General features: G+C 40.9%; 1 protein-coding gene across 3 annotated transcripts in view; it reads left to right on the top strand.

Annotated features, from left to right (window-relative positions):
- Positions 1–15,458, top strand: part of BANP (BTG3 associated nuclear protein) — a 151,936-nt gene that overhangs the window by 36,330 nt on the left and 100,148 nt on the right. For all 3 annotated transcript variants that reach the window (XM_035118178.3, XM_088670995.1, XM_035118181.3), the window contains exons 5-6: positions 890–1,012; positions 3,132–3,307. In XM_035118178.3, coding sequence (XP_034974069.1) covers positions 890–1,012; positions 3,132–3,307 — 299 coding nt within the window. The remainder of the gene's footprint in view (positions 1–889; positions 1,013–3,131; positions 3,308–15,458) is intronic.

Raw genomic sequence — 15,458 nt, 5'->3', positions numbered from 1 at the left:
GCAGCCTTGGTAAGTGACACTTTTTAAACAGGCATTCTGAGTTTATTGAAATTGAGGGATGTGGGTGATAAAGAATTGGACATCCAAAGGAATGGCAATAAAGTGTCTCAAAGAAGGTTCAGAATGCCATTTAAAACTCACAAGTCAAATTGTAGAATACCTGAAAAGTTCTGGGGGAACATGAAATAGAGCAGATAAGTGTGGTGTTTTGTTGTGACCCCTTTAAGCCAAAGGGCTTCCTTTGAGCATGCAAATGGATGCATGGTTGGAGTCCAGTCCTTTTGTTGGAATGAAATGGAGAAGACTGAGCAAAGGTATCATGTGAACAGCATATGTGGGTTCCTGGACACTGTGTGTAGTGCATCCTTTAGCATTACCTAAACTAAAACTGCAAATGATTTATTAATCTTTCTCTCTCTGCCCCTTAACTTTTCCTATGTCTTTTAGTTAAAGGGTCCCACAACTGGAGTTCCTGTGTTGAGTTGAAAAGGAGAAAGGAGAACATCAATTATACTCACATAGGAACTTGAGCCATTCTTGGGTTTGGGCATTTGCAGACTCCTTTTCCCCCCTTGTGTGTACTTTGAGTTGATAACAAAAACTGAATAATTTTGCTAGAGGTCAGAAAACATTACATAATTCCACAGAAGCAGTCAGCCCCTTTAAAGAATTATGAGTTCTAGGGATGGTACAGGGATCAAAATATGATGGATTACAAGCTTTAAGAACTGATACATAGTAAACAGCCTTGAAACCAAAGAAGGGGAATAACCCAACACATCCGTGGAAGAATTCATTAAAATGCCAAGAGTGGCTTAATGAATGGCAGAAGAGCTTTTGACTTTCATTCTGTTTATTCTTCTTTCCTCTACATTTATTGTCTTTACAGTGTCGTCCCTCAGACCACAGTAATCCTCAACAATGATCGTCAGAATTCGATTGTAGCCAAGATGGTAGGACAGGAAGAGCCATTGCCCAGACCAGCGGATTCACTGGAAAACATCCTTAGCACGTTAGTAATTGCAACTAAGCAATGCTCTTCCCACGGTGTACATAGGAAATTTCCTTATACTGGGTCAAGCCTTTGGTCCATCTGACTCAGTATTGTCTACACGGACTGGCAGAGGCTCTCCAGGAGGTTGATAGGAGTGGGAGGGATCTGAGGTATACCCTTGCAACTTAGTGCCCTAGAATTATTTTAGCTCCCTGTATTGGAGTTCATTTGCTTGCTATTCGTCTGTGGTGCTCAGGGCCATGGACATTACATGAATGTATTTATGTTTGCAGTATTGCAGAGAAAATGCTCTTCTGGATGAGTTGATATATGCATGTGACACACCATGCTATGGTATGTTATGTTATTGATGTATTTATAAATAATTTCTATACTGTCCTTCATGAAATATGATTCCAGAGCCGTTTACAACAGTACAGATACCCCTGTACAATAAAACCAGCATATTAAAATACAGTAATATTCCACCCACAGCAAACCTGTCTGATTTCTAACTATAACCTCAGTATTAACAACCAACTAATATGGCCCAAACAAAGTAAAAAAAATTCCTTCCAGTAGCACCTTAGAGACCAACTAAGTTTGTCATTGGTATGAGCTTTCGTGTGCATGCACACTTCTTCAGGTACATGTGTATCTGAAGAAGTGTGCATACACACGAAAGCTCATACCAATGACAAACTTAGTTGGTCTCTAAGGTGCTACTGGAAGGAATTTTTAAAATTTTGTTTCGACTATGGCAGACCAACACGGCTACCTGTAACTAGTAATATGGCCCAGATGAAGTGCTTTTTAGCCTGAGCTTAAGACTCTGGTTTGTCTAAAGGGAAGTGAATAAAAAGAGCAAAGCGAAGGCAACAGAGCAGCTCACCTCTGGCACAGCTGCTCCCTCTCTGCCCTTCGACAGTATAAACACTTGCAGCCTTCAGGCAAAGGAGCAAGGATCACCCAATCAGGCAATGGACCACCTGATTGCCTGCAGGATGAAAGTTGAAGGGAATAGCTACAAGGATCTACTGAGAGCCAAGGTTTAGGGTGGGAGCATATGCCTTGGGTAGTCTTCAAGATTGAAAGACAGGATAGAAATCTAACAAAATAAAATATATTCAAAGTTTATATTTTGAGTTCCTTTATATAGTATGTTGTTGGCATCTGTTGGTCTCGGGAGACAATGGAGGAGTGTGCCTTTTGGGGTGAATTCAAACTGTTGGAAGGTTGCAGTGCCTTCCATAGCTGTGGAGACTGATACGGGATGTGCTGCTACAGATGCACCACAGTGTTTCTTCTCTTTGCGCCGCTTCTGGTGGTCATTCCTCCTCTGGTCACTGCTATGGATACATAATCTGTCTCCAGACACTGCAGTTGTCTGCAAGGGATTCCCACACGTTGTGGTTGATGTTACTAGCTGCCTTGTCACATTTGCAGGCATCTTTGTAACACAGAGTTGCTAGTGGGCTTGGTGCCTGAAGCCAGTTCACTGTAGAGCACATCCTTGGGGATCCTGCCATCTTCTGTTTTGTGTACATCACCAAGCCATCATCACTGAAACAGAAGTGTGAATGTGCTGGGAATGTGGGCTTCGGAGATAGCCTGGGATAGCTCAGTCGGTAGAGCATGAGACTCTCAGGGATCCTGTGTTTGAGCCCCATGTTGAGCAGAAGATTCCTGCATTGCAGAGGGTTGGACTAGATGACACTCACGGACCCTTCCAACTCTATGATTCTATGATCTTTGCTTGAAATTCTGTCCTGCCATGTGACACCCAAAATCATCCCGACACAGCACATGTGGAACGCATTGAGGCGTACCTGCTTTTCATGCAGAAGGTCCAGATTCAATGCCTGGCATCTCCAGGTAGGGCTGGGAGAGATTCCCTGTCTGAAATCCTGGAGAGCTCTTGGCAGTCAGGGTAGGCAATCTTGAGCCAGATGGACCAATGATCTGATTTGTTATAAGGCAGCTTCGTATAGTCTTGTGTTCCTATATATGTTGCTGTCCTACTGATAAAGAGAAAGCTCACTTGATAAACTTAGTGTTCTGTAGCACCATGCTGAAATCTGTAAAGCTGTGCAAATATGATTTCTTCAAATTGTATGAATTTCTCCCACTTCCTCAGTGCTGTTCCTGGACGGAGGCAGAATACCATTGTTGTGAAGGTGCCGGGGCATGAAGACAGCCATAATGAGGACGGGGAGAGTGGTTCTGAAGCCAGTGACTCAGTTTCCAACAGTGGCCAGTTAGGAAGCCAGAATATTGGGAACAATGTTACCCTTATTACACTGAATTCTGAAGGTAAGCAGATAATAATTAAGTTCTTTGTCCAAATTAGTGTTAATTTGAATGTTGGAGCCGTAATAGTCTGGTATGGTGCAATCTCTCTGTTCTCCTAGGAGAGGCATGCACAAAATAGTTCTCCTGTTGTTGTTGTTTTTTTAAAAAAACTTTATAGTTGTCTTTCCTCCCCATTTTTGGCTTGTAGTCTGCAGCACTCTTGTATTTAGCACACCTGCGGTCCTCACTTGCTCTTTTTAAATGGCATTAGCATCTAAAGAACTGCTTGCCCTGGTTTTGTTCAAGGAGCACTGGGTTAACTGAATAGTACTAAAGTGTATTGGCGTGTTCTCTGGTTATTTCTTAAACTGCCAATTGGGAAATGTATTGCTTTGTTTTCTTCGAGCAGCAGGTGATGGGCAGCTCCTAAAATGCCAGGGAAATTCACCCCCTTCCACTAGGTTTTGATGTCACCCGTACTCTATGTTCTGTAGTTTTTAAAGTGGCAGATATTATAACAAACACTGCATACAAAGCAGTGTCAGACTTAAGCATCCAGCTTTCTTTCATTACTTGCTCTTATTGGTCCAAACAGGCATTGTGTTCTTGGGACATATCCAGAACAGAATAATTTTTTCAAGAGATTCTGGTAATCTAACAGATCAAGAACACTTGATTTCAAAAAATATATAAGGCTTTCAGAACTGTGACTTAATTCTGTGGTTGTGCCTAGAGTTGAAACACAGTCCTATGAAAACAGCTTCATTTCTCTAAGAAGCAACATAATGTACCAGCATGCTGCCTCCTGTAACTCATTATGCCCTTCTGTTACTTCTGAAAGTAAACAGTTACTTTGGCAACTCTAAACAATATTTTTAAAAACAGGAAATTCCCATCAAAAATGTATTGTTTATACGATAGCCTTGTCAGCAATTTTTCAGTTTCCAAAACTCTGCTCTGGTCTTCAAACCTCTGAAAATCAACATTGCTGGAATGCAACCATTTGGAATATGTCTCTAATAATCCTTTTTTTTTGCATTGTATATTGAGTCCATATATAATTCCAAATGAAAAATAGGTGCAGCAATCAATAGACGTGGCAAACAATACAGAGTGTGGCAACTGAGAGGAGCAGAAGCCTTGTGTAATTTGAGGCAGTCAGTCTGTGTCTGGGTTGGGGAGGGGGCCTTCCATGATACAGTGTTCCTTCTTCATACACAAAGTGCTCCTTCATGGATAAAACACTCATGTTGAGAAGAATAGGCTTTTACTGTTCTCCCTACAATACCCATTTTCTGTATGGAGGAGCCCTTACTGGAGTGGTACAGCCTAAAACAGTTGTGGTAGATGGGCAAGATACAGAGGTATTTCAGGTAACTGGAGAGCCAGCCAGTCATTAGGACTTAATGCAGTTGCTTTGTCCCTTGAAGTATTAAGAGGTTGCCAGGGATTGATGCATAGGTGATCTTGTTAGGACTATGATCAGAAGGTGACTCTTGTGGGATTCTAAAGTTAAGAGGTGTGGCGATAAATAACTGCAGCAAGATGTGTTGTGGATGGCAGAGAGGAGGATGGTGGTGAATGAACTGGAGCGAAGAATTTGTCATTAAAGATGTTTCTGAATGGTGGTGTGCCCCCATCCACATAATGAAGGTGTAACTACAGAAGCAAAATTCAAATTCTTCATTCCAGTCCATGGGAACTTTTTAAAACTCAGGAATAAATAATACTTAATAAAATTGGTGGAATGTTTTATGTCTTTTGAAAAAGCTCAAATATGAATAGGATCTCCTCTCCCACTTCCTTATGAGAATGGGATGTTTGTCACGTTGTAGTCAAATTTTCTAAGCAGTAGACTATAGTTAAAATTTTCTGCCCGCGGTATATATTGGAAAAGGCAATAATTTTGAGTAATTCTTTCAGCTGTTTATTTAAGGGAAGCAATTTCTAATGGAGTAAAAAGAGGTTGTAGCAGTCTGACCTTTTCAACATGATTCTTTGGCACAGATTTTCATGCAGACAGATGTTGGACTTTTAATAGGAATCTTGTATATATAAATGCTGGTGAAACCGCCTTTGGGACATCCATCCAATAAAGCTCGCACCAAGATTTATGAACGCTTTGAGAACGAAGATTAGTTATAGGAATTGCCCTCCAGGCTCCACCCTTGTGTCTCTTGCCTTAAAAGTCTAGAGGTGACTTTGCTCAGCTGTAGAGAAGGCTCAGAAGACAAATTCACTGCATTTCAAATTACTGGACGTAGCTTAACACACATAATGTGCCGCGTAGTTTACCGTGTTTATCATGACAGAAATGTGAGAGAAACACTACAACAGACCCATCATTCAGAAGGAAAACTGGGACTGACCCAGACCCAACTGAACAAATGGTTGCAGAGAAGTGTACTGTAAAAAGGTAAAGGGACCCCTGACCATTAGGTCTAGTCGTGAACGACTCTGGGGTTGCGGCGCTCATCTCGCATTATTGGCCGAGGGAGCTGGCGTACAGCTTTCAGGTTATGTGGGCAGCATGACAAAGCTGCTTCTGGCGAACCAGAACAGCACATGGAAATGCCGTTTACCTTTCCGCTGTAGCGGTACCTATTTATCTACTTGCACTTTGACGTGCTTTCGAACTTCTAGGTTGGCAGGAGCTGTGACCGAGCAACGGGAGCTCACCCCGTCGTGGGGATTCGAACCGCTGGCCTTCTGATCGGCAAGCCCTAGGCTCTGTGGTTTAACCCACAGCGTCACCCGCTGTGGGTGGGTGTATTCAGTTTCCTCATTCAGTATACAAGATTCCATTCTCCCTCCTGCCTGGTTTCCTGATTTCCCTTTGTCAACAGTCAGACAGCATTCTGGTCCCATGGAGCATGCTCAGTCCTCATTGTATTAGGGGTCTCTCTCTCTTCTAGGTCCCCCTCCTCATATATTTTTGTATACCTATGCAAACCTCTGGGTTTCCCCAAGCCTGCTGATACCTACCTCTTGTGTGTTGGTAGTATGGTTTTAGGCTATAAAAAGCTACACCACTTCTGTCTCAGCATTGGAGATAAAGGGAAAGGTATGACTAGCACACATTCCCCCCCCCCATGTGGCCTCCAGTGCTGCAACATAAGTTGCTTTTAAATTTGGGATAGCTATTTGCAAAATGCACCAGGATATGCAAGGAAGAGTTAAGGTTAAAATGCCTGAAGAAAGTTGTGATTTGGTCACAAAATGTTAATTTCTTTGTTAATGAATAAAAAGATGTTGTGGTCCAAATAAGCATGTAGGGACACAGAGCATGGAGCACAATCTGTCATGTCAAAGGAATCATGTGCATTTCAGTTGTCTCACATTAACAGAAAAACAAGGTTTCAGATTGGTTTTAAGAACAGGTAAAGTCATTTACTAGCCTTGGATTGCTTATACTGTACTCATCAAGTGCCCTGTCTATATTTTGGGTCTATATCAATCAACAACTACTTATTAAAAAGCAGAGTAACACTTAACTGGGGTGCTGGAAGCAGATGAGAATATTCCCCCCCTTACTAATCAGTACGAAGCAGTGCTTTTTAAAACCAACAGTTCTATAGCATTATTTTATACTGCAGGGGGAGCTCTATGTCAAGTGAACTTGAAAACATTGTCTGTGTGCGAGTGTGAGTATGCACATGTGTTAGTGGTATTTTACAGATAAGGGGTCATTTTCTTTGCCACTTTGAAACCTGGAAAACGATGTCACTTTAAAAGTGTTTGTAAACCAGCCCAATCAACCTATTTTTTATGATTTTTATAGGCATGATACAGCTTAGTACCTTAAAATAGTTTATATCAGAGTTTTTCAACCTTTTTGAGTCCACTGTTTCCTTGACCAGCTACGTTCTTTCTGTGGCAACCCTGTGAAGAAACATACTCCGAGCCTCAGAAGGCCAGTCATGTCACCCCCTGCTTGCAGAGGCAGCAGCCCCTCACCCCTTTTTGAACACCCTCCCTTGTGGAGTGTTCCTTCAGCCTCCTCTCCTCTCTCCTTGGCAGTCCCCCCACCTCAAAAAGAGGTGCCTCATCACGCTGCCACACAGGGGCCTGGGAAGAAGATGCCCGCAGCCTTAGTGGCCCAACAAGAGGAAGGGAAGGAAAGAGGGATGGAGGCCAGTGTTGCCCGCGACACCCTTGACCATTATTCAAGCCACCCAGGGTCCCATGGCACACTGGTTGAAAACCACTGGTTTATATGTTTCTATTGTAACTTTCACTTTTAAATTTATTCTTATTTTATGTATTTAATACATTTATCACATCTCAAGAAGATTTTCCAATGAGGGCTCAGGGTTTTCTAATTTTAATATTAATACACACAAAGAGAAAATGATAAATATGTCTCTTGAGAAGTGAATTCTACTAAGTTCACTGGGGTTCACTCCCAGGTAATCTAAGAAACAAATAAAAAGACCCCCACTTTTTATCCCTCTTGGCAAAATGTCTGGACAACTGAAAATGCTGTGCATTGCTTCTGGCTGTTACTGAAGATTTGATGAATTCCAAAATTTACAAGCCTCCATTTGTGCTTGGTGCATAAAAGGGATCGTGGAGAATGTTGAATTTTAGATTGTAACCTCTTCAGGACAGAGGCCTGACTTATTGTCATTTCTCTATAAACCACCATGCACCCTGATCGTTCTATATGAACAATTTAAGAAGCCATTCTGAACCCGTCAACTCTTGGATGTGTTGGGGCCAAGCTGGAAACTTGTACCTGTGCTTGCATTTCCGTGGCAGAAAGCCGCCAATGTAATATTCACATCTTCTCCCCTGAAGTGTTTTTAAGTAAGTGGCAATGTAATGGTTAGAATATTTTTCAAATTAACCATTAAGTGTTCTTTCAAAGCTATCCCTTCTGCTCTGAAGAACAGTTTGTAGAAACTTGACAAATTATTCAACTATTTCCATGTGCATGGTGGGCTCCCATCTGCTTTGGTTGTCTTTTGGAAACTGCTCATTCTTTGATTATATAGACATTCTTAGTTTATATAAATATTTGCTTTTTAAAAATAATTCTTGCAAGTTATAGCATAACCTGTCAAATATTTAAACAAAGCATTTTGCCATTCCAGCATATATCTACGTGGACAGAGGCTGAGCTTCTCAAACGTTTTGGTGGATGAAAACAGAATAAACATTCAAACAAACCCATTTTTTGTTTTGCCTCTTTTCAGCCAGAGAACATTTTTCTTTACTCTAGAGAAATTAAAGTTCAAGACAGAGCATGGGGATATTTTTCTTCCTGTTGGCCACAATGAATATTATATTTTTAAAAAACCAATATGGATTTTGTGATTGTGATTGCAGACATTTGAAAAGAGGGGTGGTAGAATTAAGGGCATGTGTAAATAATGTTGGCTTTGGAAGCCAGTTCATCTGTGTGACTTCAAGACCTGTTGGCTGTACTAAGTTCTACTCATTGTAGATCCATTGAAATTAATGGGCCAAGGTTAGTCCATTAATTTCATGGAGTCTACTCTAAGTAGAACTAACATTGGTTGCAACCCTGATATATTATATGTTGGAGATTTGCAACAGGTCAAATCCACTTCCTGTTGTACCATTTTGCATGGTGATGGTGGGGACAGCCGTGGCAGTGGTCTTGCAACTTCATAGCAGCCTAGTTTGGGAGCTGGAATTGGAGTATGGTCTACTGTAATCCACCCTGCCGGGGGTTATTTAGCTTTTGAGATTGAGCTGCTGGACAGGGTTATATGGCTTTTGAGATCGGCACAGCCCCAATAGGCAAATAGCTCTCAGTCTTATCCAATTACATTAAATGTCTAGTTGCCTGGAAGCTGGGATATTCAAACAGCAGGTGCTCTGGCCAGTCTGCTCTTATTTATTCCTAGTAGCCTTTGGAATATGGTGTGTGTTGAGCGACTGCAGATATCTTCTTTTATACTTTAGAGAGTTTGCTGCATGATGTAGAAATCAGACTGTGATGAGCACCGCAGTTTTAAGTTGTAGTTTCATTTATAAAAATAAGCAAATGCTGAATGATCTAATAATTTTTAAAACAATTGAAACAAATGAAAAATATTAACCAAATAGGGAAAGTTATTAGTGTTGGTAGAAACAGACTTGGTGACCATTGTTCAGCTAATTAAACACTGCAGTTGGACTTTCTGATTGATTCCAGACATGCAGATGACAAACCTAACCATTATATAAGTATGCGTTCTTGAAAGCAGAGTTGTGCAACTTAGCAGGCCATCTGTGGAGAATTTTAATGTATTTGAAATAATTCCTCAGTTGCAAAGGGAGAAAATCTCCTTTCTCGGTAATGGCGACTTTTGCATTTTGATGCTAATACAGCAAAGAATGAGACCAAGATCTCTGGAACTGGGAAGACAATAGCACAGTAATAGCAGACAATAGCAGGAATAAGGAATCAACTCAGTAAGCCGAACAAAACTACCCAATATTGTTCACAGGAACATGATCTGAGACTTCAGTTTGCTAGGAAATGGGGAAAGATTTGGTGATTCTTGTGTGATTTGTGTTCATTTTACAGCTGCTATATTGAGTACCCTGGAGCAGCAGTGCAGTCAATGGGAGACTAGTACATTTCTGAAATTGATAGTTATGGGCTGCTTTTCTGAGCAGAGCTATACAAGTTTTCTGCGCTCCTTAAAAAAACAAATTCCCTCAAGTTTCCATTCTATTTAGACTCTGAACACTGACGCTCCTGCATTGATAGATAATGATAAGGATAGAGAATGAAGGTGGATTGGTGGAAGACTTTGTGAAGCAGAAGGTGGGGAGCTGGTCCCTGATCTTTTTTGCTGTTGTGTGCACATGTTGGGATGGATGTGTTACGTTTGTCTTGATGGAGAGACCCTCTCTTGCCTCTCATGGGATTGCATTGGAATTTCTTCCTGTTAACTGCTAATCTTGAATTGTTTTCCTGGAGTGCCCACTACAGAGTGACTGGGCTACAAGACAATAATTCCAAAAGTCTTCATTATCACCACTCTTGTATAAATGAATAGTATGGTTGAAACTCCAGCCGGCAGGAAACTTCCTTGTGTTTTTGATAGAGGTAAAAAGCACTGCCAAACAGAAGCCTGTTGCAACTGAACAACAGTTGAAAACTTTGTTATCGGAGAATTACTTACCTCACACTTCGTTTTGCTTGGATGCAGTTGTTGAGTGGAAACATAACACTTTATCTTCAGGTGAATCTCCTTATAGATGGAGAATTAGTATGAGTTAGTAAAATGGTATGTTGGGGGAAAACTCTTAACTATATCTTTATAAAACTGAGATCGGTTTTACTTGCCTCATGTTTGCATTTGCATTGAATTCAAGCTCCCCCCCCCATCCCCAGCTGTGTTCTATTTCATTTTCTGTCAGGTGAAACTTTTATAGGCATCAGGGGAACATAGAAAGTGAATCTTGTGAGTGGATCCCTGGGCGCACTTGTGGTTTTTTTGACCTTCTTATCCCCACATGTCCTCACGATGTTTACTGCAAATGAATTCCATGGTCCCAAGAGTGCCATGGTGCTTCTTCCAGTGGACCTTGGGTGGTAACTCATTCCATATGTTTAGAACCCTTTGGGTGATATTGTTTTGCCAAAATAATTTGCGTTCCCAGTTTCCTAAGGTTGAGATCATTTTCCTTGGATTTGTTTTCTTGATCATTTTTGAAGAGTTTGTCAGTTTCATAAATCTTCTCTACAATGTAAGGAAAAAAACAATTAAGTCACCAGCAATCCATTTGTCTTGGCCAAAGATAATACATTGAACAGACGAGCAGCCAGTGTTACAGTAGAACTTGGAACCAGTGCTTGGTTGGAAATCATGGAAAGGCCTGTATGTGCTGCATTTGGGCAAGTTAACTGAAGAATAAGACTTCGAAGTTAATTCTTTCACAAATAGTAGTGGTTTTGGTGGGGCCAGGAATTAAAGGTTGAACAAGTGGCTGAGATGGGCGACCAGTAGTTTTGTGCAGATATGGAGTTGCTCTTATATCCGACAGGATATGTGTTAAATGAATCTTAACAGTCCCAGATTTGTTTACAGCTAGGCTGTCTTTCATCTTGAACCTTCAGATTAGTTTGCCACTGAATACCAGTTGCTAGGAACATAAAACCAAGAACTATTGCCTTCATGCCCTGATTCCCTGAGGCACCCACTATGAAGAAGGCTGCAGGGCTGTTGTTATGTATTTAAGCATGTATACATTGACGACAGTACCAATCAAGATAATTATGCATAAAGTACACAGATTAGATGAGGCAATCCAACAAAAATATGTTTTCAAGGTTTTCTTACTAATGGCCTTCAGAGAGAGTGAGAGTGACAAGTGCTTGGAGCCACACCCAGGGCTAGAGCTACTTTCATGCAGCTTGTTTTCATGCCATTATCCTCCTGATAAGTGTTTCCATTTCCCAGTGTACCTGCCAACACCTTACAGGGGAAAGATGCAACATGAGAAGAGAGCTGGATTTTACTGCAATGAAAATAATTTTGGTCACTGTGTCAGGGGAAAGCTTGGGAATATCTCACTTGTTTAGATTCTCCATTGAGGAATTCTTTTGTTGGAGGGGTTGTGTCCGAATTGCCTTTCTGCTCTTAAAGCACCTGTTTTCCCCTGTCACAGGTATTTTGGGGAGCTTCCAGTCTGAGGAAAAGTCCCATGTTTCAGTGCTCTCAGCATACAAATTGGGCTGACTAGGTAGTGTTTCTATCATCCCGGCTTCAAGTTATATGGATGACATCAGTGGAAGAAAACTGTTGGAAAAGGTTCATAGACTGTACTCAAAATGGCAACACTTGGCTGACCTGCAATCCCATAATGAATAGGCAGCACTATTTGTTGAGGAGTCTCCATGGTCTTATGTCTGGCAGCATCTCACCTGCATCGGTTTCTCTGCACCTAGCCACAGGTCTGACCTTTCTGTTCCATGCTAGTGCCTTGGTTCATCTGCCTTCCCAAGTTTGCAGCACCTGTTAGATTCTGTCTCCAATTAAGAAGGCAATTGTGGAACCCCCCATATTTGTCACATCCCAATGGTCTGCCTAGCACCAGAGATACTTTCCTGTGTGGAACTTTGTTGTATTGGGGGTTTGGCAATCAACAGCCTTGGGGTTCTGGTTACAAGGCAGCAGCTGATGAATAGTAGGGATTTGTTAATGGCCAGTTCAAGCCTTTGGATATGAATCCAGGGAAATAGACCATAGCCGTATGCTGCTGAATTTCTTTGTGCCAAATGTCATATTGCTTAAACTTTTTTATTACCTTAATAAGCATTGTGACATTTCTTTCCTACTTACTCTTCAGTGCTGACTCTTAAAATGAGTTCTATCAACCTGTTTGATAAAATGTTTAGGATGTTGGGATGTGTGTACAGTTGACTTCATGCCTTGTCTATCCAAAGATAGTTCAACTATTTATTGTTAACATTTTGGTGAGTTTTTAGCATGCTTTCTGGCTTTTATTTGAAGATCTTGATTTAAAACTTTATGAAGGGCAGTATGCAGACAAAGAGGATAATCTGCACACTGAGGAACTGCACCGACTCTTCTTGCCAGTGCTAGCACAAGTGTCTGAACCTTGGTAGAAACATCAGGTGTACCTGAGTTCCAGCACAAGCCAATCAGCAAAGCAGTTATAGCACAGGAAACAACACATTGGCTAAGATTGTTTTATAGAACAGAATGTGTGCAGTTCAACTAGGACTTGTAGTTTGATAGACAGAGTTGTGCTTTCCTATATGAGATGCATTATCGGTTCCATCATTCCTAATGCACACCCAAAAAATCCGGGATATTGATTTCAGAGACAGAGGGAGCCTGTGCTGCTGTAGCATTTACAGGCCCAGAATGTATGTGAGCAAATGTCTGCCCCATGGCTGTAGCTGGGGGGGGGGGCAGGGAGGGGCAGCTGCCCCCCCAAATCAAGAAAAATCAATAAAAATACATAGCAAACTGAGGTTCTGCCCCCCCTAACAAAAATACTGGCTACGCCCATGGTCTGCCGCTCTGCCCCCCTAAACATACTGCAATGCCGGGCTGTTAATACAAATTAGGAAATCAGAAACATCAGGAAGTTAAATGAAGAAAACTAAAAGAAGCACTGCATCTGGATTGCTATTGGATTGTGCTTTCTTTGTCAGTAGCAGCTTTCTTTGTTTTGTTGAAATAATTTTGATACCTCCCCCCCCCCCTGATGAATGAGGATCCAGTATCTGTTGGTCTTATCTCTCTGTGTGTATTTAGATATGTATGTATGTATACATCTACATATTTTTGCCATATCCACTGAAGTGTTTTGGCTGCAGTGTAAAATTTCATGAAACAGTAGTGCTGAATTTGATGCTCCTAAAAAGGTTAGAGTCCATCATGCCTTTTTTCAGAATCTATTTCAATGACAATAAATGGACTTTTTGTTCCCTTGCATATTAGGGATAAAAATCAGCATGACCTATCCTGTTTATACCACACAAGTGTCCCAAAGAAAAACATCTCTCTGTTAGTTCTTTTATGCTTGATTAAAAGCAGTTTTTTAAAAAGTCTAAACAGATTTAAAAGAAGAAGAAGCTGAAAGGACTTTTACATTTCAAAGAAAGATGATATTGAACTAAAAATGTGTGCTCATGAGGCAGCACTGTACTAAAAATGTGTGTGCATGAATAAAGTGAAGGTGCTGTTTTATTTTTGAAAATCAGCACTATTTGTGTAGTTAAGCATCTCAGGAAAAACCATAGGGAGTTTAACTTTCAGTTCTATGTGCTTTAAAAGGTTTTCAGAGTGAAACATACTGGAAATGAGCTTCTGAGAACAAAATAAGCTGGGGTTTTTTTCAGGGTAAAGTACTTTGTAAAGCATTTTTGATTTTGCGCACGTGTAAAAGGTTTGACACAGATTTCATGATCAGTGTCAACCTGAAATAATCCTGTGTGACAAAGGCAGGCTTTGTGTGTGATGTGTTCATACAAATTCAAAATCGTGAATGCTTTGTATTCCTGTAGTATTGGTGACTTCTGGTACTTCAGAAAAAGCATCCTCTCCTGAGTTCTTAAATATTGGCATGTTGGCTGTCTCTTGTTCCCCTCCCCCTTCGACTCCATCCCAAATTCTTGTGTCTCAGAAGTGAAGTTCAAGCTAAATCCTAGTTGACATTGGTTCGTGGAATGCAATAAGAACAGCATTTGTTTTAACTCCTCAGTGACATACAAAAGCCAAATAAAACCAAAGAAACTGAATTCTTCCGCCCAAACTGTTCTATTAAGATTCCTTTTTTGTTTTTAAATGCTTTATGTTTGTTTTCAGATCAAGAGGAACATACAAATTGGTAATGGTTTTAAAGAGGGATTCCTTTCTGTTTGTTTATTTTTAATAACACCTGGAGTAGCAGTGTGTGCAAAGGATGATTATCACTGTGCAGATTAAGCTAGAAAGAGTGAGGTGCTTAGTAGTGGCTGTTCTAAACTTAACATCCTTGAGGGTAGAAAGGGCAGGGTAAAAATAATTTAAATAAAATAAACCAACTCATACTTTTCTTTGGCTAACTTGCTTGCCTCACAATCTAACCTTCATACCTTTTAACTCTGTCCTTCCCACCTACATGCCTTTCTGTCTGCTTAAGTCAAGTTATAGACTTGGAAATTCTAGACTGGCAATCTTCACTGAAAATACCCATTAACTCTTTCAGTTCAGGTTTTGCTGGTCTAAGGTTAAAAGGTAAAGGTAAAGGGACCCCTGACCGTTAGGTCCAGTCGTGAATGACTCTGGGGTTGCGGCGCGAAGCTCGCTTTACTGGCCGAGGGAGCCGGCGTACAGCTTCCAGGTGATGTGTCCAGCATGACTAAGCTGCTTCTGGCAAACCAGAGCAGCGCACTGCTTCCCACCGGAGTGGTACCTATTTATCTACTTGCACTTTGACGTGCTTTCGAACTGCTAGGTTGGCAGGATAGACATACTTAATGATCGTTCCTCTCAAACAATAGTCAATGTTTTCAACTTTCTCATTGATGGCAGTTTATGTTACATTTAAAAAAGGATCTACAATTTTGCCAAGAGATTATTTAATTGTGTGGTGTTACATTTTTAGCATTTTGTTTAAGATTATTTCTGTGTTATGCCTTTCTAGTGCAACTACCAGTTTGACTGCCAGACTTGCACCCATCTTTGGTTAT

Source organism: Zootoca vivipara, chromosome 6 (genome assembly GCF_965207765.1).
Source record: "Zootoca vivipara chromosome 6, rZooViv2.hap1.1, whole genome shotgun sequence".
Classification (NCBI taxonomy): Eukaryota; Metazoa; Chordata; class Lepidosauria; order Squamata; family Lacertidae; genus Zootoca; species Zootoca vivipara.
This window is presented reverse-complemented; position numbering and strand designations above follow the sequence as displayed.